This window comes from Arabidopsis lyrata (assembly GCF_000004255.2).
Source record: "Arabidopsis lyrata subsp. lyrata unplaced genomic scaffold ARALYscaffold_6, whole genome shotgun sequence".
Classification (NCBI taxonomy): Eukaryota; Viridiplantae; Streptophyta; class Magnoliopsida; order Brassicales; family Brassicaceae; genus Arabidopsis; species Arabidopsis lyrata.
Window position 1 is genome coordinate 12,606,528 of NW_003302550.1, and position 24,611 is coordinate 12,631,138.

The 24,611-nt window shown below is 32.7% G+C and overlaps 5 protein-coding genes and 1 long non-coding RNA gene across 6 annotated transcripts; 1 reads left to right on the forward strand and 5 right to left on the reverse strand.

The window, feature by feature from the left end:
- Positions 1–9,534: 9,534 nt before the first annotated feature.
- On the reverse strand, positions 9,535–10,998 carry LOC9310413 (60S ribosomal protein L22-3). The gene is made up of 3 exons (XM_021021329.1): positions 10,889–10,998; positions 10,484–10,721; positions 9,535–9,855 (listed from the first exon to the last, which is right to left on the reverse strand). The coding sequence occupies exons 2-3, from the start codon at positions 10,711–10,713 to the stop codon at positions 9,711–9,713; spliced, it is 375 nt and encodes a 124-aa protein (XP_020876988.1). The 5' UTR covers positions 10,714–10,721; positions 10,889–10,998; the 3' UTR covers positions 9,535–9,710.
- A 674-nt stretch (positions 10,999–11,672) lies between these two features.
- On the reverse strand, positions 11,673–12,418 carry LOC110227336. The gene is given in 2 exon segments (XM_021021333.1): positions 11,673–11,873; positions 12,292–12,418. Coding segments are annotated over 2 exon segments (240 nt in total). The 5' UTR covers positions 12,399–12,418; the 3' UTR covers positions 11,673–11,740.
- An 85-nt stretch (positions 12,419–12,503) lies between these two features.
- On the forward strand, positions 12,504–14,163 carry LOC110227352. The gene is made up of 2 exons (XR_002331127.1): positions 12,504–13,386; positions 13,700–14,163. It is a non-coding gene; the product is annotated as an uncharacterized LOC110227352 (long non-coding RNA).
- A 2,138-nt stretch (positions 14,164–16,301) lies between these two features.
- LOC9310414 lies at positions 16,302–17,841 on the reverse strand. Its single transcript, XM_002874301.2, has 3 exons — positions 17,633–17,841; positions 17,208–17,298; positions 16,302–16,663 (listed from the first exon to the last, which is right to left on the reverse strand). The coding sequence occupies exons 1-3, from the start codon at positions 17,700–17,702 to the stop codon at positions 16,534–16,536; spliced, it is 291 nt and encodes a 96-aa protein (XP_002874347.1). The 5' UTR covers positions 17,703–17,841; the 3' UTR covers positions 16,302–16,533.
- A 123-nt stretch (positions 17,842–17,964) lies between these two features.
- On the reverse strand, positions 17,965–19,942 carry LOC9310415 (FBD-associated F-box protein At5g27750). Its single transcript, XM_021021262.1, has 4 exons — positions 19,832–19,942; positions 18,771–19,731; positions 18,535–18,675; positions 17,965–18,445 (listed from the first exon to the last, which is right to left on the reverse strand). The coding sequence occupies exons 2-4, from the start codon at positions 19,713–19,715 to the stop codon at positions 18,158–18,160; spliced, it is 1,374 nt and encodes a 457-aa protein (XP_020876921.1). The 5' UTR covers positions 19,716–19,731; positions 19,832–19,942; the 3' UTR covers positions 17,965–18,157.
- A 3,527-nt stretch (positions 19,943–23,469) lies between these two features.
- Positions 23,470–24,352, reverse strand: LOC9310416 (factor of DNA methylation 5). Its single transcript, XM_002874303.2, has 3 exons — positions 24,128–24,352; positions 23,815–24,030; positions 23,470–23,716 (listed from the first exon to the last, which is right to left on the reverse strand). The coding sequence occupies exons 1-3, from the start codon at positions 24,350–24,352 to the stop codon at positions 23,486–23,488; spliced, it is 672 nt and encodes a 223-aa protein (XP_002874349.2). The 3' UTR covers positions 23,470–23,485.
- Between the last annotated feature and the right edge of the window lie 259 nt (positions 24,353–24,611).

Consider the following 24,611-nt stretch of genomic DNA (forward strand, 5'->3'; position numbering starts at 1 on the left):
ACATTTTTTGTAACTATGACGTAACCAAATCGTTTATTCAACTTTTGTTTTATATTATTTTATTACACTCTCCTCAAGTTACTTCTTTTTCAAACATATATCAAGGTTTCTTATCCATTTATACATCTGAAATTCTGAATTTATTACTTAAAAAATAAATAAATAAAAGCATATTTTGTTTGTCAGAGTTAACAACAGTCTTGAAACTTGAATATTCAGATATCATGTAAAGTAAAATAGTTCTATTATATTTCACATTAACAGAAACTAATAGTTTCTATTAAAACCGTTACAGTTATTCGGGAGCAAGTTCCTAGTAAAATAACTCTAAGATATATCTTCAACTTTGAGAAAGTTTTTTTTTTTTTTTTGTTAAAAACTTTGAGAAAGTTCATAGTAGATTGTAGAATAACTATAAGAAAAATCTTTAACAAATAGATAGTATTATAAATGACTATATCGACGCATTACTATATCACATGTCTTTAATTATAGTCGTGTGCATTATTGAAGAAAAAAAAAAAAAAAAAAAGTCGTGTGCATTATTATTACGTACCACTACCAACTCACAAAAAGTGGAGTACCAGCCATCAATGTTTACGCATGAAGTAGCCCAATAAAATCTGAACTTAGAACGCTTTTGTACATTCTCTTCTCTCCATGGACGATTGCATACTCGGGGAGGGGGAGAGACACGTGTTGGAGGAGTAGAACACGTGCGAAAATATGATCATCATGTACCGATCGATCTCATTTGTGTTCGCACGTGCCCTGCTTCTCCATCAAGTGTTACTCACCCATTACATATCTCTTGCATCATCAAACTGCATATAATCTCCATGACCATGCATATATTTTATACATAGAGAGTGAGAGAGAGAGAGGAAGATTTGTATGTGTGTGTAGAAGAAGAAGAGAGTTAAGAATTAAAATATACAACTTAGAGTGAGGAGGCAAGAACTTCTGCTTGCTCATTCACGTACATTTATAGTGGGTTTCAAGTGTTTGATAAAATGAGGCAAAAGTCTTAGTATTAAAAATAAATCACGAAAATACAAAAAGTATTAGCTTGAAGATAGATGGGAGTGGAATTAAAGTGATTGAGTCTTGAAGTGGGATTTCTTTAAATGTAGATAAGAAGTAAAATGGCAATCATATCACACCAAGTCTTTCCATTACTTTAAATGATTCTTTTAAAAATAATTATTTTTTCAGAAATGTAGTAGACACAAGACGCATGTGTACATAGCTAGACCTCGCAGTTAATGATATAATTTATATATTTCGCATTATTTCCAACCCTCCCGACGTAATTTGATTATAGAAATAGTGAAATAGACCAACTAATTTTGGTTGGTAGATAATTAAAAATTGATTATGCATAAAGATACAGAATTGACCTTTGACCAGGACAGGGGGATCAGATAATTAATTTACAATTGGACAATATTAAAATTGGGTAGCTTGTAAGAATAGTAATAATATTTTAAAACATTCCATATAAATAATGAAATAGTTTACTACGCAATGTATATGTAATAGAGACAGACAGTAAAGATTGGTGATGAGTTTGAGTCAGTTTATGTCTACTTCCTGCCGCCGAATCCAATTTCAAGTTTCACTATTTTATCCCAATTTTTACTTCATTCTGATGTCACCATATGTAAAAATATAAATGTGCTAACAGAAAATTAAACATATTTTATCAACCAAGTGTTTAAGAACGTTTTTGCGCATTAATTTTACCATCATTTGTGTATCATGGATTTTCAAAATTCCATATACATATATGCTTGGTCACCAAAACGAAGAAGCTACAAAATGCGGTGCCTCTTTTACATATGGTTCTTGAAATATTTGTATAATATTTATATGTTGAACCAAAAAAAAGAAGTATAATATATATATATATATATTTATTAAAATAATATATAGATACACTTAAAATGAAAGAAAATGCTAAATATTATATAGTATATAACAATAAATTCTTAATTTAAGCATCAATTAAATATTAAAAAAAATATAGGGAAAACATATACCGTCTAATCTCCAAAACAATTTATTAGTGCCTAGAAATTTTTAAAAATATGTATTTTTCACTTCGTCAAATACAAAATCGCATTATTTGATTTTAAATAGAAAGTCATTTTTTTAAAAAGAAAAGAAGAAGAATGGTGAAGAGAAATGAAAGATGATGATGAGTTGATGGAGACAGTGACACAGAGAGGAATGGGTTGCGTGTTCCTCGCGAGTTTCTTCCTCTCTCTCTTTTATTTACCCTCAGTTAGCAAAAAAAAAAAGATCTCACCACCAAAGATAGAGAGACAGAGACTTTGTGTATTGCAGAGTTCCGATGCAATTCTTCTCGCTGTTTAATCATTTCTTATTCTCCTCTTTGCCCGTTTGTTACTAAACAAGTCTTTATGATCTATGTATCTTATAACATTCACATATTTGTAGACTATAGTCAATGGGATGCAATAATCTATGTTCTAACATTTTTTTATATATAAAAAATTTAGCATTTACGATATACTATTATTTCCATTTGGTCGAGATGGAGAACAATTACCTATAGCGACCACTGTTATAGGAAAACCAAAAAAGTGCTAGGAGTTTGTTAGAACTAATGTTAATATAACTATAGTTATCTCCATTCGTCGCTTAAAATGAAGCAATGAAAAGTTATTGGGTAAATTAAAAGTAAAATTCAGTTAAAAAAAATCATATTTTGCGTTGGTCAATTCAAGTTTGATTGCTACATGTTTAAAAGTATAAGCATCGAATCTTGGATAATAGATTTTTCATGATATGTGAAAAAGAAAGGGTTGCGCACAAAGAAATAGAAAAGATATTTGTATTTTTGTAAAGGAGATTTCATTTTTACAAGAAAAAAAGAAAAAGAAAAAGTGGAGGGATTCTGAAGTTCACTGTCACTTACTTCTGACGAAGTGGAAGTGAATCGTTCCCCCATGTTTTATGGGTTTGCATTTCCCCTCTGACGTCGTTGCTTTTAACACTCTCTCTCTCATTTCAATATTTACATTTTCATTTTTATAACTCACACATTATGACATAGTAGTTATATTCATATTCGTAAGTATCGTGATAAGTTAAATTAGGAATGACGTTCGGGAATTCGGATCGGTTCCGCTATGGTTTTATTCGGTTCCAGTTTTTTAGGTTCTAGAGATTAGGATCAATATAGGTCAAAGTAAAATTTTGTTACAGTTCTGGTTCGGATTCGATCCTTTGTTTATGAAGTATAAGATCCCTTATATTATTATTTTTTATTAAACTTTAAGAGTTTTTGAGTATTTTTGGATGTTTTGGGGATTGATTAGAGTATTTTTGGACATGTGCGGGTATTTTGAGTATTTTTTCTGGTTTCTTTTGTTATTTTGGGTATTTTATGTTATTCGGTCTAATTTTTTTAATATTTTTGGGTATATACTAATTGTACTTCGGATATTTTCAGATACTTAAAATATTTTTTTGTTCGGTCTGATTATTTCGATTCTAGAATTTATGATTCATTTGGATATTTATAATTTTTCTTCGGTTTTGGTTCCGTTAGTTTGCTGTATACTAAGCTAAATAGTATCGAAAACTAAATATCTGTTAAAACATAATATAAATGTTAAACTATGATAAGCATTTTGATATTAGAAAAATTATGTTAATGAAATTAGATAAACTTTGGTGATTTATTTACCGCCATAAACTATGAGGGTACAACATTTTGTACCACAATAATACTACCGAATGATTCTAATTACGTATCAAAATCTGATGAGGTGATTTTTAAATCTCAAAAACACTAACTCGAACTTAATTAAGAATCAACACATTGAGATTAAAATAATATTGGAAAATGTCTTCTTATTGAAACTTTGTGAGCTAGAACACAAAAGATGAATGAAAAGTAAAGGTAATGAAATCTAGAGTAAAAACAGTAGGAAATAGTTGCATTTCTTCCTTTAATAGTCATTTAATTCCCAAATCAAAATGTCTTAGCTTGTCGATTTCGTCCCTAAATTCAATATTTTATCCTTTGATTCTGCAACATGAATGTGTCAAGCTTGTTTGGAATGACTAATACTTATTTACTGTTTTTTTTTTTTTTTTTTCATCACTTATTTACTGTTTTACTAAGTAGTTTGTTGGTTACATAAAAGACGGTTCACATTGTGCCGTTATAATGTTACGATCAAATCCTAAATTTTAAAATCAACCATCAAAGTATGACACCAACCCAAGTCTTTTGAATTTTTTTAAAAAACTATCAATGTATTATATATTCGTGGTTTTGGCTGACTATCGAAGCCATTTATTTTTGTCAAACTATCAAAGAAGCTGTTTCAGTAAATTCTACCGTGATGTTCATATGCTCAGTTTACGAATGGACTTTTTCCAAATTGATACAACATTCTAGTGAAGGCCCAACCAAATTATGCGGCCCATATTATTCATCAGAACTCAGGACAAATATTGCTCTCTTCTAACGTGAGTGATAATCCAAATACTGTATTGGCCAAATTAAATAAAATGGAACCAAACCCAAGTAGTTAACTCAGGACAAATATTGCTCTCTTCCAAATTACGAATTTGTTAACTTAGTCAAACCCTAAATCATATTATAAGAATTTTCATATTCAGGAAAAACTAATCAGAGAAAAAAACAAAAAGTTAGACCTCCTAATAAAATATTTTTAACTCTCTAAGATATTTAGTTTTAAGATATAAACTGAATCTCTTAACAACAATACAAAATAGTTACACCTCGGTTGTTGTCGCACACACATAGTCACATATATTATGTGTACGTAATCCGTTATTCAAGTGTTCTCGAGAAAGACGATCCACACATTAAACTCATATAACATATTGATCGATCTATCTGTATATCTACTATACCTCTAGTTCTTTCCCGACAATAATAATTAATTATATCATTTGTTGGATATTTTATTTCTTCTTTTATTCGTACTTAATATCTCACTTCCATAAGTGATACAAGTCTGAAAGTGTAAGACTTCGCTCCTAGCAAAAAAAGAAAAAGCACTTTCTATTTTCTGCTTTGAACATTGCTTAAGTTCTTGATATTTTTACGTATCAGAAACGGTAGATGAAATGTTGGATAAGTTGAAGAAGAGAACCAAGCCGGAACACAAGTACTATGTATGAAGTTCTCTAAACTCTTTTGCGATTACTGATGAAAGTTCAGTCTCTTGTCTTCCTCACGGATATGTTTATCTTGCTATTAAAAAAGCTTTAGTAAGTTTACTGTGTTTTTTTCTTTTTATATCAAAGTTTTAGTGCGTTAAAAATATAATAAAATCAAATATGAAATTTAAATAACCAATATGGATAAGGGATTTAGGAAACAAAAACAAAAACTACAAATATAACTAATTATATCGATTTTGTTGGTATAAATTGAAGAATTTGAGCTTATGTGAAATTTAGACGCAAACTCAGTCATGAAAATTAATAGGCTACAAGGTAAAAAAGTTTTGCCCCATTAGTTAGTAAGACTGTAAAAAGAAAAATGTAGAAAGAAGAATTTGAAACCCCCACTTTTACGTTTCTCTAAAGGCGGAAGACCAGTGCCGTTACACTTATACTTACTAAAGCAACTCCGTGCTATTTCGGGATTTTGAAAATCGTTGTCCATATGTTGGCAAAAATGATCATCAATAACAAAGTCACAAGTGCAGTGACAATGACCTTGTACGCCAAGAGTGGATGAATCCTCCAACGCAGAGCGGAACAAGACCTCCAAACAAAATCTAGGGCACATATGATGCTGCTTTAAGCAAAGTAGGTTGGAAATCTGCATTTTCTGCTTGCATAGACAAATAAGATCAAATTAAAAAAGCTAGTAAATTCAAGTTTTAGTTATATATTTTTTACTTACTATAGATATATAGGTGACGATGTTGTTAAACACCGTCTCAATAAATCAGTCCACCCAAACTCGCAAGCGCACTCATGCCAGTGATCTTCACGTTATCATTCGCATGTGTCATAACGTAAGGGGAAATCGACATGAAACTACCTATAAGGGATCCAAGCTCTTCTCCCGTAGTAGATGATGTCACATACTCAAATAAATATTTGAAATTAATAGGTTCTCATGTAAATTCACTTGTCAACCAAATTGGCAGTAATAGATAATGTCACATACTCAAATAAATATTTGAAATTAATGAGTTCTCATGTGAATTCACTTGCCAACCAAATTGGCTCTACAATTGAGAAGATATGTAATAATGTAGTACACACATATATCTCAAATCACATGTGGATGTAAGTATGTTGTTTTCACTATTCTTTTCTCAAATGTTAACTAATTCCGATAGTTTTAATATGAAATAGAGTTTTAATGGTGTAAGTGAAAAATTAGAAAAAATTGTACAAAATATGTTATTTGAATCATTTTCATTGGATTGCTTTCCATCTTGATTATTTGCTACACTAATTAAACTTGATCGCATCTACTTCTTTTCATCCTAATCTACTTCTTTTCAAAACAAGTAAATCATTCTCTTTTGCCACTAATAACGGTATTTATTGATTGTAGCCAAAAAGAAAACTTAAGTCTTGATCATCATCAAACAAAACCAAGATACCAAAAAGTAATCAGAAACTTTTTAAAAACAAACAAAACAAGTTGCTCAGCATCCTTCTCTACATCATGATACTTAATCATTCCTGCAAAATTCACTTCATCAGCTCACGAATCTCTCTGCTCAAACACAGTTAAGGAAAATCCGTTTATTACTTACCTTTAGAGCAATTGGACTAGATCAAATTGTTCAACCAAACTCCATTCTTTACCTGCAAATTTTATTTCTTCAAATTGATTAAAGATCTTTCTTTACTTTCTGTGAGTAGGATTTAGATTTAGGTACGACGGTACGAGATTTTTTCTTTTTGCTGAAAATTTTGCATATAAAAAAGGCCCAAATATTTTTAAAAATTATCATTAATATGAGAATTATATTTCAAAAGGCCTAATTTTTTATATAGAAAAGTATAAAATTACTAAAAAAAATTTAAATAACAATTTTTACTATAAAAAAAACCGCAAATTTTTGAAAAAAATATTCAATTTTCTTTTGTTTTTATAATAAATAGGCCAAATTTTTTTTTTGCCTTATAGCTCCTAATGTATTGCGCTAGGGCTGCATAAACTCTGTGTGTCTTTTTAGTATTGTATTATCTTGTTAGTCAGATGTGTGAGCTTCTAAGTAAGATATGAGAGATTCTCATTCAGATGTGGGAGTCCTACTGCCAAGAAGATACCTACGACTCCCAATGCGACAACAAACGATGCCTTTTTTTGTAGGGATATTGTACGATACACTCCAGACATAAGTGAATAGCTTCTTCAAAACCAGTAGTACTGCTACTGTATTGAAATTTGAAGGGTATGTTAACTGATTTTTTTACTATCTATCTTATTATACAAATCTTTCTTTTAGGATCGAATTATTTGGAAGATTGGATAACTTTCTAACGGATATATACAATAACTAAAATCATTTATATTGCTCGGACCGGAATCAATTTAAGAGTCGGTTAAATTGAAAACAATTTCTAACCGATGATATAAAAGAAAATGCAAATGTACATGTTTTATTGGGGAAGAGGAAGATTTACAAATCTCGACATTAAACCCGTCACTTGTTAAAGATATTTCTTACCAATTTTTATTTTTGACATTCTCTATCTATAACTATAACCATTTTAAATGATTTAAATTACCTAATCCTATTACTAACTTAAAATAATTATGCAGAATCTTGTTTAAAATAATTGACTCACTCTCTCTCTCTCGTTCTATTTTTGTGAGACTGTCAGACTTTGTGGGTCTCGTTTTGCTTATTTTGTCTGTCAAACACTAGAAATGGATCCACGCGTTGCTTGGATTTAATAATATATATTCAACTTTTTATAGTTTTGTAAATTACATTATTTTAAATACTTTTTTAGTTACAATACTATTTGAAAACAATATGTAATTCTATAGGTAAAAACGGTTATATAAATATAATAGAAATGTTATATATGATAATTGTATAGATTTACATGTCTAATGTACTACATATATTAAATGTTTTTTTTTTCTTTTTGTATTTGACTTATTATCCTATGACCGTTCATTATATATTTTCTCTTTTAGTGTATGAATTTTTATGCATAACATTTTTTTCTATAATTCTAGAAACTCAAGTTTGATATTTTAAATATTCGCTTTCTCTTTAGGAATTTAGCTTTCTGAGACTATTTTTGTCACTCAATTCCGATATTTCCATATTCTATTATTTTTAAAAAAAAAAGTTTCTATCTTATTTAATTCAATGATGCAATTGTGCTCTTTCTACCTAATTTTAATATTTATAAAATAATATTTTATATTTTAAATAAGTGCATAATATTTGTATTACTATCAAATGCCTTTATACATTTACTTATATAAAATTTTATATTATATTCTATATATATTTTTATATATATATTATATTTTTGATAAGCTAAAAATTAAAAGTATACATAATTATATTTTAGTTTTGTTTTCAATTATTATACACGATACTATTTAATTAGCTACATTTTAACATTTTGTTTATTTTCATTTATAAACTAATCAACTATTATTTTAATTAGTAATATGTCATAAGATTCATCACTAATTCACTATATATTTTTTTGAAACTAAAAAATGTATGTCTTTTTAACTTTCATTCAATTTTAGAAATAGCTAATAAATATATGATAAAATATCCATCATATTAGTAATATGTCGTAAGATTCATCACTAATTCACTATATATTTTTTTGAAAACTAAAAAAAAAATTTCTTTTCAATTTTCATATAATTTTAGAAATAGCTAATCAATGTATGATCTTTCAACTTTCATACAATTTTAGAAATAATCATCATATTAGAAATATGTCATAAGATTCATCACTAATTCACTATATTTTTTTTTGAAAACTAAAAAATGTATGTCTTTTGAACTTTCATTTAATTTCAGAAATAGCTAATAAATATATGAATTTTCAACTTTCATTCAATTTTAGAAATATCCATCATAATGATTTTTAATATATCAATTTTAAAACGAAAATGTTATAAATTTATATATATGATTAATCTTAAACACTTTTTCGCTAAAATTTAAATTATATTATTATGAATAAATTTATATTTCTTTGTTTTTTTACTTATAATATCAATTCATTTGTATTTAAATTAAATATTTTTTAATCATAAATAACAATAAATAAAAATAAGTATGTATTGAATGAACATTTTAAATAAATTATAATTTGTAATTTTTAATTAGATGCATGCTTAGGTGGATGATGATGTGGATAATCTATATAGAGAGTAATCTCCTGTTATATATATAGATTTTATATCTTTTCTGATTTTAGCGTGTTATTATTCTTCATCAACCAAACAAATTTTATCAAATCATTTGCAATCTCTAATCATTTTGTTTATCGAGAAAACTGTTTAGAAGAAATAGACTCCATAGAAAATCTCAAGTTTCGCAACAACAAAAGGAAACGAGTATTACTTCAATCAAACTAAATAATATCTAACACAAAACAGAAGATAATTGAAGAATCAAAACCAAACCAACAGAAAGAGAGGAACAGAGGATATAGCACTAGCCCAAAACCGTTTTTTAATCTTCTTCCTCTGCTTCGTTCTCGGCAATGTTGAAGTACCTCAACTCATAGAGGTTACGGTCCTTGTTTGCCGCAATCACTCTGAGCCAATCCCTCACGTTATGCTTCTTCAAGTACTTCTTTGTCAAGTACTTGAGATATCTGTCACAGACATAAACAAGGAATTACACTTAAGAGACAATCTAAAATCAGGTAAACGAAAGCATTACCAACACTATTCGATATTCTCCATTCAACACCGTACTAACCAACAAGATGAACAAAAGCATTACCAAAACTATTCAAGTTTCCACATTCAACACCGTACTAACAACCAAGATGACCAAAAACATTACTAAAACTATTCAAGATTCTATATTAAACATTGTACCAACCGACAAGATAAACAAAAACAGTACCAACGAACCGACTTTTACATAAACATATACTCGACTCTAAGCGATAAATTAAAGATTCTACATTCAACATTATACCATCCGACAAGATAAACAAAAACATTACCAACCAACCAGTTTTTGCATTGACCTATTCTCAACTCTATGCGATAAATTCAAGATTCTACATTCAACATTATACAAACCGACAAGATAAACAAAAACAGTACCAACACATCGGTTTTTACATTGACTTAAACTCGACTCTACACGATAAATTCAAGATTCTACATTCAAATTGAAGCATTACCAAAACTATTCCTAACGACCAAAGCCACAAATCTAGACACAAGTTAGGTCAAAATCGGTGCATTTGGTTTCAGTTTTAACGATACCTCTTGGAGAATTGACCATCAGAAGTGACAGTAATCTTGCTCTTCTCACGAGTGATAGAAACAGAATCACCAAGAGCACCAGCTTTACCACCAACCTTAATCCTCTCCTGAAGAAACTTCTCTAAAGAAGCAATCTCCATAATCTTATCATCCACAGGCTTCGAACAATCGATAGTGAAGGAAACTCCCTTCTTCTTTCCCTTAGTCGCTGCTGCATTACCACGACTCATTTTCACCTCTGCAAATCCAAAAACAAACTCATTTTCATTATGTAAAATTCGAATCTGAATCTATGTTCGTCGATTACATTTCCAGGAAAACGAAAACTAAACAATAGAGGTAAGGGTTTAAACAACAACAAGAATCGATTCAATGGAAGAATAACGAAGGACGATAATGGTGTACCTGAAGTTGAAGAAGATGGGAACTGTGTGAAGCGAAGAGCGGCGTCTATTGATCTTTGAAAGAGAAGAAGAAAAATGCAATTAGGGTTTTTTGGCTTTTAAGGTGCTCGTGTCATTTTGTGATGATAAATAACAGAAGTGACCCTGATTTATTTGTTTATTCGAGATTAAACCCCGAAACTTTCAGATTCATTTTTAAACCCATTTATTTGTAATGGTTAAGTTTGAAGTTTTTACGATGGATCTTCTAATGGGCCGAGAAACTTGAGGAGTGTGTTGCCCACATTTTTCTTTTGCAACAGTAGGAAAATAACTGAGCCAAATTAGAATCTTCAAAACAATTCCAAATTAATTTATTTTTATTTTTTAACTCTGGATTTATTATTTATTGCAAATTATGAGAACTGTTACATAGACGATTCTACTGACAATTTATTCTACAATTAATTTATTTTATATGATAATTTATTTTATACTTTTAAATAAAATATATAAATTACAAATTTACATGAGAGGGCAAAAAGATGATATAAAGAAACGGATCCAAAATGGAATATCATAAAATATGTAAATATCATAATCAATCTTTTGATATGTGGATTGACGATCTAATAATATTTTTTATACAACATTGATGAACCAAATTATTGCACGATATATTTTGGTTTTTGAACTTATTATATATCGCTAATGTGAATTATGTGATTATGTTAGATACAAAGAATCAATAAAAAGATGATCATTAATATATTTTATACTTTTGAATAAAATATACAAATTACAAATTTACACAAAAGCAAAAAGATGTCATATTCATAAAATTATACATAGGTACATATATAACGGATTGTTACTATGGTTTAATACATCGTTTTGGTGGTCTCTTTGTTGGTCCTCTTCTTCCAGGTGCACGCCTTGAACAACTACCATCTACTTCAATCTCGATTTCTTTGATCATCTTTTGATCCCAGACCTGAGACCCCTACCTCGAATTCTTTCCCAACAAAGAAAACAATCACCTAATCAACTTTTTATATCTTTAAGTTATAAATTTTATAAAATGCAGTTGAAACAATGATTCAGATTGAATAAAATCCGTATCGAAAAAACCAGTACAAAAATTGAAAGGGAGTAGAAAGAGAATGTTTCAGTATTTTTTTTATATATACACAAAGAGACGGTAAAATCAATTAAAATGAATAAATTAAACGATTTTAATTTCGTATTCTTTGAAATTTCTTTGTCTTGAAGATGTATTGCCAAACATAGGATCGAGACCAAAAATTTGTCAAAGTGAAATTGAATAACATTCAGTTATCATTCTATATTGTAACCCAGAAAAAAGTTGAACTACAACAAAACCAAAATCGAGTTGGATATATCAAAATGATCGCAATAAAAAACTTACTTGGCTTTAAAGCTTCATATTGTACTCGGGCCAATTCTGTGTTCGATAATCCAGAGAACAAAAACAAGGACAAAGTTAGCAAGCAAACCACGACGTTACACATTTTTACGTTGTATTAAAATTTTAAAGTATGAATTTCGATATGTAAATCGGTGCATATATATAGAGAAAAATGAACTCAAGTTACGGTATTCAATTGAAAAATTACTAACCCCACGCGCCTGAAATTGTTTTTCTCTCAAATTTTTTTCTCGCCCTTGCCGCAACCTCGAGCGTCTTCTCCGGTGACTGGTGGTTGGTGCCTTCTTTAGCATCACACCGGTCACCCCTCTTTTCTTTTATCGTTGCTCCACTCCGGTGCTTGAGATTCTCGGCCAAGTCTCGATTATGCTATGTTTCTCGCGGCGAGTGTTGGAGATCCGCCGTGCGTGACGGCCTCTTACGGTGGTCGGGATCTTTTCCTCTGTGGCTCTATTGCTTGTCGACGGCGATAGACGAACGGCTGAGTCTTGTTTCCTTCCCTTGCGTCTCGCATCTCGACCGGCGGAGCAAGCCTCGCTTGCAGATCTACTTCTAGATCGTCTCCTTCCTGGTGTTTCTGGTGGCGATAGAAGTTTCTATCGGCGGCGCTATGGTGTCGCTTCTCCGCTTTGCAAGGATTCACATTTTCCAAGCCTCCGCTTGGATTAACCGCCGTGCATTGTCTCGCTTTTTTCGGAGGTTTGTCATCTTTCTGATGGGTTGTTTCGCTTGAGGACGGCCAAATTCCAGAGGTTAGGTGCTACTGTCCCTTCCGCGTGAGTCGATTTCGTGCGTTGGAGTTAGTTTCGCTTTGAGTGGTTTTCAGTGGCTCCGTCGAAGCTTCTCGGCCGTGTTGGTTGTGTTGTTCTTCGTCTTGAGTCGTTGAAGCCTCTACCGCTCTTGTTACTCTCCTTCGCATAGGTTTCAGAGTATCGCTGCTAGTTGGTTTCAGTTTGGGCGTTCTCCTTGACGGCGAGACTAGGCGATTTGATGAACATTTCTCTGTTGGCAACTTCTGCTTGAGGACAGTGGCAGGACTATTAGGAGGATGTTCTGACGTGGCACGTCTGGTTTGTTCACCGTCTCGAATGCTCTTTTTGTGCCTTCAGGTGGCTGCTGTGATGTTTGATTTGTTGATGACTTAGTCGTCGGTGGTGACTTGTTGATCATCTCCAATTGATAACGTCACTTGTATATCTTGACTTGTTGATTTTGCTCAAACCCAGGTTTTGTTTGTGTCTTGCTAGTGTTGTTGCTTTGAGTCGAAGTAGGCTTTGCTTTGAGTACTCGCCTTTTTGCGTTTTGCTTTGTGCTTTAGAGGAGCTAGTAAGGCTTTTGACGATTCGGTGTGGTTGTGCTTTGTGTTATCTTGCTCTGTGCTAGCTGACTTCGGGGAATGAACTTGGTAGAGGGAGCTCGTACCGTTTCGCATATTTTGGCTTGTGAGGTTCCGTTCAGGGAAAGCTCATGGATATGTTCGCAGAACCGCTCTCACATGACGGGAGGAGTATGTGATCGAGGGCTTTGAGTTCTATGCCGTTGACGGCTCGGTCTCGGACCTCCTTTGAAAGGCTTCTGAAGCTAAGCGTCCTGTGAATCTAGGTGTTTACAATTTGCAGTCGCCCTTCTTCTTCAGCAACTAATCCGGGAAGAACAATAAAATCGTCATCGCTTCATCTAACTCCCTTAGCCTCGTTGCTTTGGTTGAGTGGATGGACCGAGTTCTTTGGCTTCCAAATTATGCTTCCATGTTTTAATTTTTTTTGCCATGGGACCATTTGTATAGGTCTATAATCTTTGATTGTAAACCTAAACTGTTTTCATTTTCTATGAAATATTTACCTTCTTAGCAAAAAAAAAAAAAAAAAAAAAAAAGTTACGGTATTCATTTATATATATAATTTTTGAGAAATGAAGTCAGATCACGCGGATTGGTGCTATGGACATATGATTTATATATATATATATATTTCTTTTGTTTTGTTCAACTGACTGTATCATTTTTCTCTAAACATGTTAGTTTTTTTTTATCAAAAAACATGTTAGTTTATGTGTTGAAAATGTACTGCTAGAAGAAAAAAACTTATGTGTTGACAATGCGTATTTGACTCTTGAAAATGTCTTATCTGAACTGGTCTAACATATTATTATTATTATTATTTCATTATTTTGTGGAGGTCCAGGTTCTAATTAGTTTACATTGGCTACAATACATCTGTGTTATATTTTTTTAAAAAAAAAATTACAATACATCTATGCTAACAAAACAAAGAGACAAAAATTCAAATGGGCATTACGCTAAACAGCAAAAGCTTTGTATCTTGAATGCATTTATTAAACTTGATTGCGTTGCTTACTTACGATTTGTAAGCTTCTTGCAGCGATGAAGTTCAGATTACCACCTTCAACCGTCACTTATCCTAGTGGTTCTCATACCTCTTGTGAGGTTTTAGACATATATTAATATGACACACCAATTCAGATCACATACAAGTATACTAACTTTAACGAGTCCCGGGTACAATGAATCTCGTGTGGGGCTCTTACCCACAAACCTCCACTAGAATCGAAAAGAGTTGAAGGTTTGTGCCACGACCTCTAATTTCTCTCTTTAGACGTTCCTAGATCACTATTACATCATCTAATGGAGAGAGAGAGAGAGAGAATCACGAAAAGGAAGAAGAAGAAGAAGAAGCATGTAAACGATACAATCAGAAAATAGAAGGGAAAAGTGACTGTACTACTCTGGCTTACATGCTCTGTTTTTTTTTTGTAACTAACACCTACCAAATTTTAGCAACGTGTGAAATTATTTAGTGTTATTAAACGGTCGAAAATTTATCAATTCGTCAATGTTATAATATGAGCCGAAACCAATTTGTCAATAAATATATCAATTACATAAGAAAGTGGCTGCTATGTAATTTGATTAATGCAAAAGCTGACTATTAACATGACACATTTTTCTCACTTTCAAATGAGAAAACAGAAAGAAAGTTGAGGCATATCTTAATATAGCATAAAAGTAGAAACATTTTTATGAATTTGGACGTGACCATTGAAGAAATTATTGAACTAGGAATTGTAGAGCTTTACCCCTAAGGGAACTCTTCCAGAAATTCTCGAAGGCCCAAGACAAGCTTAGGCCTAGGAGGGGGTTTGGAAGTAGTTTTCAACAAGCAATAGACGCACCTCGGTTAAGACCTCATTAGCTGCGTCATTGCCCCAAGCGCAAGGATGATTTTGAAACGAAAGAGAGGCCCTTTATTTATAGCCAAACAGAGCCTATCAAGCTAATATATACTTCCGATGTGGGACCTTTTGTGTACCAAATCACATAACGCAAAGTCGCAATACTACCGTTGTTGCTTTGTGGGATTATTGCATACGTCATTAAGTTCTCGAAAACAAAAAGTTTCTCAGCGGAAGCAAAAAGACTCAAAGACTGATATTAAATGGTAGGGGCTGCGCGAACGCAAACCCCCTCTGCCACAAATAATGACATAGGCTCTTCCTCAAGGGAAGACCTTAAGCATAGCACCCCAACAGTATGTGCAATGCGGTCACTAGCCTAGGCCACTCGTCTTATTGATCGCGAGTCGACCCTGTCCAGGTAAGTGATTTGCTCGAGCCGTCCACTTCTCTATATATACTCCTGCTTCCCCAGTCATTGCTTTGGGTGTAAGCGATGTGGGACTTCTTAATATCATCAACACATTACACATCGTGCTGGTTTCTTTTCAACGGTATGAATTTTTGTCTTGATTATTAACATGGGCTGGATGCTCTAGGCCCAATTAAGTGGTTGAAACGACGGTGAAAACGTTTTTTACAAACAGAAAATTATTAACATTGCCAGGCACAAAAAAAAAAAAAAAACACATTGCCAGGAGACTGTAAAAACAGTTTTTAAAAGACAATACAGAAAAATGTGAATTTGGGATAGGAGATACAGATATTATCAGGATTTAGGCTAATATCAGAGTGAAATGACCATGCTTAATAAAATATATATTTATTCATTTAGTGTCTGTATGAAACTCTTACATTTTCGCATCCCGAATGTTGCAGTCAATCTGCAAGGCTATAGTATGCCTAAATTAACAAAATAGGTATCAGCCATTTCAAAATACCAAAAGAACTTACAAAACATGAAGTTTTCATTAGCTAAAATATGCCTACAATAACAGAATAGGCATGAGCCATGGTAAGGGTTTCTAGTCCTTATTTAAGTTATCAGGCTTCAGAAATTTTGGGATTCTATCAGTGGCTCCAGATTTGTGATCATAGTACTCCACTGCAGCTGCTCCAGCCAGAGCGGCTAATGTCAGCGCCTGAGCATGCAACCTGACAATATGATAAAAATCTGTGAGATACCAAATGTCAAATAAGAAGAATTGAGAGATCATCATACATATAGTAAAGAACCAATCTATGAAAATTTTAGAACTGTAATGGTCACATTTGTGTTACATATCCAACACCCCAAGTACATGTATTTAAGCACAAAACACGCATACGATTAGCTGTTGTTACCAATTGATTTGTCTAGCAATAAGGCCCAGCTAATACAATGAAGAACAACACGAACAAGCGATTTTAATTCACTTAAAGAATCTAAGGAAAAGAATTAGAGTACCCCCTAATTGAAGGCTCATGCTTTCTCTACCATTAGTGTTCTTTAACGTAATTGTTTGTGGTTAAGCAAAATGTTGTTATATGAGAACACATAACTAAGTTGCTTTGATGTTCATTAAAAGGAGATAAGAACCAGGTTCTTCAATTGAATGATCTATATAGCTTAAGCCATTGATAACTTCTATCATCTAAGAACGTCTATATACCAAAATCAAAAGAAACATTTAGGAGCACTAAGATAAGAAAATTTTACCTAGCGTGGATGATTCTGACACTGGTTTTCATGGCAGGTTTTGACCAGTTATAGGCGATTGAACCAGAGATACCACTAAGCCATAAACAACCTATCAAAAATCCAATTCAGAAACAACAAATTTTATCAGAACAGAACACAAAAACTCATACATGCATCATCATCTCCAATGTTACGAAACCAAATCGGCAAAAAATGGTGAAGCAAAGAAGAAATTCGATTTTGGAAAGGAGAAAAAAAAAAACCCTAAAGTTATCAAAATTGAGATAATTTAGATCCAAAACTTTGGATCTGAGGATTTATTCAGATCTATAATAACGATGAACCAACACGAACATTCTCCCGAAACTCGATTCGTGTACGCTACGAGAAAATTTGTTATACGATGAACACAAAGGGAATAAGAGGAGGAAGAGTGAGATTACCAACGGTACGAAGCTTGTGTTCGACGATCCATTCCCTGACTTCTGCAAATTTTGTCTTTGATTCTGCCATTGTTGAAGAAGATGAGAGAAAAATTAAGAATTGGGAGAGAAGAAAGAGCGTCGGGCGTTGGTTTTAAAGCGGTAAATTCTGAGGAAGAGAAAGCCAATTTCCTAACTTGCGCTTCATTTCGCTGATTCGTGTTTTTTTTTAATAAAGTGTAATTTTTTTTTTTTTTTTTCAACATTCCTTAATTGACTTTTGTTATTTTATTTCAACGCTAGTTGATTAAAAAAGCCATCGAACATATAAAAAATCTTTTTGTTTGGTTAAATTTCCAAAGAGTGGCAAAACCACACCGAATTTAAAGAACTTGAAACGTCTATGGCTAAGAAATCCAACCAGAACAACAAAATGATTTAAAAAAAATGCTAAAGCTTAACAGCAATTTTCATGCCAAAACAGACTCACTCTTACACTGATAATGCTCATGGGCTTCTTTCTTCATGGTTGCGCATCAGTATTCATCAGTCATCATCAACGATAATTCGACATCTCCGAGAACGTTTTGTGAGTTTATTAAGATCCTCGTAGACATCTGAATTTGATGCATATCGAGGGTAGTCTATGAAACTCAGAGTGAGTTTCTTGAGGACTGCTGAGTTTTCAAGAAAGTACTTCGCTATTATCATCTCCTCTTCCTCCCATTCAAACAATCCTTTTATCTCAACACATTCGAGAGTCGATATGAAACACCGAGGCACATTTACGAGATTCAGCTCCTCCGTCTCGTCATCCTTTGCAAAAGCAATCTTCTGCAAACACCAAAACAAAGGCCGGGTAATTATACACATCAACAATACCAAAATGCATGTTGTTACGGCAAAATCGCAAAAGGTTTTACCAGGATTAGGATTTTCAGATTCGGGAAACTCTCAAGAAAGGCTGGCAAAAACGGTAGCAAGGGGCTCGGGAACACAGCCTGTAAACGGGATAAGTTATTGAATTTGGGAATCGATCCTACTTTTGAGTAACTATCAAGGGCCTGCAACAAGAAGAGAGGAAAAAAGATACAAGTAAGAATTTTCCAATTAGACAAATTTCAGGAATAGTTGTCTGCGAGATGAAATATATATATACCTTCACTGTTTTCTTAGAGATGATCATATGTCTTGCACGAGATATCCCAGTGAGAAAATCAAGGATTTCATTTGTCTTCCATAAGTCCTCTGGATCAAAACTACTGTCATAATTGACAACAAACTTGATATCAAGGTCAATCATGAACAAAGAAGTCAGGTTCTTTACTATGATTTTCTCGAAATGGTCTTCTTTGAGAGTCATAGACTCTAGTCCTGGAGCATCAATCTCAAGTACTGTGTCTAGGACTCTTGATCTACAAAAACTTCCATATGTGAGCGGAACATAAAACGTCTTCAGACTCCAAGATCTCACACGGGTAAGCGCAACCACCAATTCATCCTCATCAAGATACCTTACCAAGGTCAGTTCTTCAAGAACAGGACATCCAGAGACAAGCTTTTCAAGATGCATAGTACCAGACCATCGAATTTCCTGAAGAAACATGACTTTAAGACAAGGCATATAAACAAAACCCGGATCCCTAAGACCCGAACACGAGAGCTTTAAAGAAACCAATGTCTTGCTCGTAAACAGATTCAGAGGCATGAACTCGAAATAAGGATACATAAAGCCGTCATCCTCTCGATATTCGGTACTGCTCACAGCATCAAGAAGTCGAATTCCGCGGTTAATCGCTGTACCGATCCGATCCTTGAACCCAAGTATCTCACGCCTACTGTAATCTACCTTGAATTTTTGCAGGCGTGACTCAGGATTAAACTCTAAAAACCTGTCGATGAAGTTAATAAACACTTCTTCATATTCTTCATCTTGATCAGGTAAATCACGGCAGTTCAAGTCAAGTCCGGGAACATTTAGCCATAGATTCTTCCATCTAGTAGATAAAACACTCGTCTTCACCGAATCTTTAGTCGGAAGGCATAAGAGTATTTGAGTAATCAAAGATTCCGGTAATTCGCTGATTCTATCAAACCCAGGCATCACGAGACACAAAACCCTAAGAGCATGAACATACAACAACAATGTAACTTGATCGAATCCTAGGCGTATAATTATATAAATCAATTAAAATCAAGTAACGTTTACGAAAGACTCACCGTGGATTTGATTCTCCGGCGAATTATCGACCGGAGTTCTGGCTTCAGAGGCTAAGTGATAAACGCTGGTATCGATCATTTTGACTCAAAACCCTCATTTTAGTATTTATACCAGTACTCGAAGCAGCTCCAATTCCAATTGCGTTTCGAAAAAAAAATGGTTGCCAGTATTATTTCTTAAACGCAATTCCAAAAAACGCGATCTATAAGTAACTTTTTGAAATAAATACTAGTTTTCACAAGTATTTACAATAAAATATCATTAGATTTAATTCTTAAGATTTGCAAAATTAAATAGAAGATACAGTATTAACAAAACAATTTGAATCCTAAATTGTCTCTTAAAACTTATTTTTCCATACCTACATTCGCTCATTTGCTAACTACCATTTAAAAAATAATAATTAATTCTAACAATAATCGTTTAAAGCTAACAATAATCGTTATTTAGCTGATATTTAAGAAAATAGAAACTAATTACTCCACATATATCTCATCAGTATTCATTGTTTAGCTACATAAAAGTAAGAATATTTAAGAAACTATAAACTACTTACTCTACATATATCCAAGATTCTTGGTATTTCCTTATCTATAATTCATATAATGGATCAAATATATCTTCGATCCCAACTACATCTTATGTCTCAACTAATTAGTACTATCAATCTCTTAATATATGGCATATTCCTTGCATTTATAATAAATCCGAGATTTTGTTCCATATATGTTATTGTTACATAGATATTATACTTCTTTAGCAAGATTTTCATCACTAACTAACGTGTATCGAAATTTACATCTTAAACCACTATAAATAGAGGCATTATCTACGTCTTCTAAGAGCATCCACAATGGTGCATGTGGGTGGATGTGTGTTAACAATATATTTATTATAATTTTTTTAAGAGAGAGAGATTTGGTTAGTGGAGAAACAGAGAGGAGAGAGAAAGAGATAGATTTATTATTTTCCATTTTTAAAATAGTCACATTCGGATGTTAGTTTACATCCATATTTTGTCTCAACACCTCTAAATCTATTATTTTCAATTTTTAAAATAGTGACACCCTTAGCAAAGGTGTGCCACTGCGTATGGTCTAAGGTTATCATATTCGTGTCCGTCTCCAATTAATTCGTCATCGGGTCGTAAAAAGATTAAAAACCCTAATTTCTTTCTTTTATTGGTTTTAGTATTAAAAGATTAACCCTAATTTCTATTGTAGAAGAAACATAAACCCTACTCTATTGTTTTAGTAGATTAGGAATCTAAGTTTATCGAATCCTAGGCGTTGATTCTTGCGTATAAGTTTACCTGATTTACCGGACTACTTATTCTTATTAACTATACTTACTAAAATTAAATATTTCTTTAAATAAAAGCTTCTATATAAAAATTCTATATATTAAATTATTATATTTTTAATTGAAAAAATAAATAATTTCAACATAATTTCAACACTAGCATATTCTATCATATATTATTAAATTTTAAATTAAAACTGTAAATTTATAAGTCTAAATTTATGAATGAAGTAAATACAATTTTATTTGTATATAAATATAAATATTGAATAATATTGTTAATATATAAAAATATTTTTAAGATACTCGCTTTTAGCCAAAATATCTTATAAAAAGAAACTGAGTAAGTATATATGTTAGAGTGAAAGGCTACCCAAGTAAACTATTTGCGTCTTTTGTTTGTCTTTTTAAAAATCCTTTTTATTTTAAATTTGTATGTGTGCTTTTTTTTTTCTTTTTTTGGGGAGGGAGACGTATTATCATAAGAAATTAAAAGAAATTACATTCAAACATCATCCAAACATGTCTTGGGCATGTAGCCCCTCCAACACATCCAACATAATTGAATTAACACAATCTGGCCTAAAATCAAATAAATGAAATCCTAAAAGCAAGAAAAAACATAGTTTGCTAACCAATCTGCAACACGATTAGCTTATCTATACACATGTGAGATACAAACTATCCAATCTTTTGATATAAAGTCATAGCACAAACCTACTAGGAAAGACAGTGGGTGAGAATCACTGATCACGGTCTTAAGAAAATCAACCACAATCTTCGAATCCACTTTCAACTCCACTCGCGTCACTCTTCTTTTCCAAGCAACATAGAAACCATAGTAAATCGTCCCATAGTTCCGCTAGAGGTGCATAACATATGCCAATATTAACTGAGAACCCTCTATAGGACCACTCACCCTTATGGTTTCGTAGGACTCCACCCGCAGTTGCTAAGTCCGGGTTCCCACGTGATGCCCCATATGTATTTACCTTCATCCATCCATCTCCCGGTGGGATCCAAGCAATCAACCTTTCAATTCTCTCCATATTTCTAGTCGGTCCCCCAAAGATAATTGCGAGTCAGCCACCTCTTTTGCCAGATCTTTGATTAATTTTATTTTGTTTCTACACTTTATGTTTTCCCCAAACACATTACCACAACTCCACTTCCATCTCCACCATGACGTTATAGAAAAGAGCATGGACCTTAACGTGTCCCCTGACATTCCTGCCTCCACATGTTACCATAAAGCCACTCAAACAAGGTTTGGGTAAAGAACATATTGGCATTTCTCGAACTAACCAGTCGGTTCCATATACCTGACATCGTCGGGCAATCCCTTAACACGTGTAGAATGGTTTTCTCTCCTCCCTTACAAACCTGATATATGCCCGAATCACAGAGATGGCGCCTACATCTTTCCGCATTCGTCATGATGGCTTGATTCATAACTAAATGTGTGCTTCATTTAATCAATCATTGATTTAGCGTTCTTTTATCATACACTTCTTGTCAAGCTTTTCATTCATCTCTTTCAATATTTTTTCAAGCTTTCCCTACAATTTTTTCTCCTTCCAAACTTTCATTACCTCTTCATACACATGTCTCCTTCTCTTCAGCTACGGTCACCAGTTTTCTGATTTGATTTTTGTATGATCTCTCTGAGCTTTAAAGACTAAGACCATCTCCAATGTATTTTCCTATTTTTAGCTCTATCTTTATAATAGAGGTAAGTTTTCTCTATTTTTACTCCAATGTGTTTCTCTATTTTTTCTTCTAAAAAGTTTAACTCTATTTATAGGGGAAAAAATAGAGATTCTTTATTCTCACCTCTATATATAGAGAATAAAATAGAGATCTCTATTTTAGAGGTGAGAATAGAAGTGAGTTGGATTAGATTTGCCTCTAAAATAGAGTTTAGAAGCAAATATAGAGGTGGGTTGGAAATGCTCTAATACGAGACTTTGCATGTAGGAAACAAGCTTTATTTGAGCCACCCAATCATAATTAAAAGCGAGAGTAATAAGAAGTTGTATCGTTTTGACATAAGATTTCGTAATGATTAAATTGTTCTCCAACTAAACACCGGAGTCAAAGCTTCTTTCACTAAAAGAGAAAATTTTTAAGTTTCTTTTACATCTTGTTTCTAAAATAATCTAAAGATTACCAAACCCACAAGATGATGAACAATGATAAAAAATTAAGTTATATTAATAATGAATACACCAGAATTTCAAAAGAATCCTTAACGAGTTTAGATCACTTAGTTTCTGACTAACACAAAAGAGGTGGAGAGTTTTAATTCTTTAATTAAGATCCCAAAAAAAACAAACTCTTTACGAACACAATCATGTGAGCTTGCGTTTGCGAGTTTTGATCTCCTTTATCATGTGAGCAATCCCTTCTTTAAGTGTTGCTTTCCTCTCTTGTTCGAAATTCCACAGTACCGGAACAGTGTACCGACCACTCGGGTTAAACTCGTTCAGTTCCACAAGTGCTGTCTTAACTGCGTTCTTCACTTCTTCTCCCCACTCTTTTCTCAGATTCTTAAGTTTCTCATCTTCTTCATCCACCACTTCCTGCACCATCATAACCATGTAACTAACATGCACCAGAATCAAGATATCTAATACGAGAGAGATGAAAGTAACTGAACTAAACATGAGACAGAACAAACCTTCATTTTTTCTCCGGTTCCGACACGTTTGAATGGATACCATGATGGATCCTTGAGTGTTTTCTGCCATTTCGAACAAAGCATGGCTTGTTCCAACTCAACGTTTTCACCACTAAATCTCTGTCTACACACTTTCAAGAAAGGCTTTTCATCAATTTCTCCCATTCTTTTTACTCCAATGGTGGGTGATCTATCACCTGATAAATCTCTCAATCCCTACACAAACAAAAAATAGACTTATATGTGAAAGTGAAACCCACAAAACATATATCATCAACACACTCAAGCAAGAACATGAAAATATAGTTATTACCCTAATCGATTCTTTGCGTGCTTCTTGTATCTCATCATTGCTTTGACGTTCTTTAATAAGTAAGACTGAGTTCATATCCTCTAATTCTTCTAACTCACAACGCTCCTCTTCCAGCTTCTCGTTCATCTCCTTCATTACTTTCTTCAGCTCTTCATTCTTCTCCTTCATTACTTTCTTCAGCTTTTCATCTTTCTCCTTCATTACTTTCTTTAGCTTTCCATTCATCTCCTTCGTCACTTTCTTCAGCTCGTCATTATTCTTCTTCTATTAAGGATATTTTCCTATATTGTAGATATTATCAAATCTCATATGTATATTTTGCTTTGTCTCCAAGCTATTAGTTTAGGGTTTTCGGTTTCTTAGGAATGTATAAATACTTGACCTTAGGGTCCATGAAATACAAGCTGAATATTATTCAATTCTCTACTTTGACATGGTATCAGAGAACGAAAACTTTTTCTAAATCACAATCACGAATCTTCTT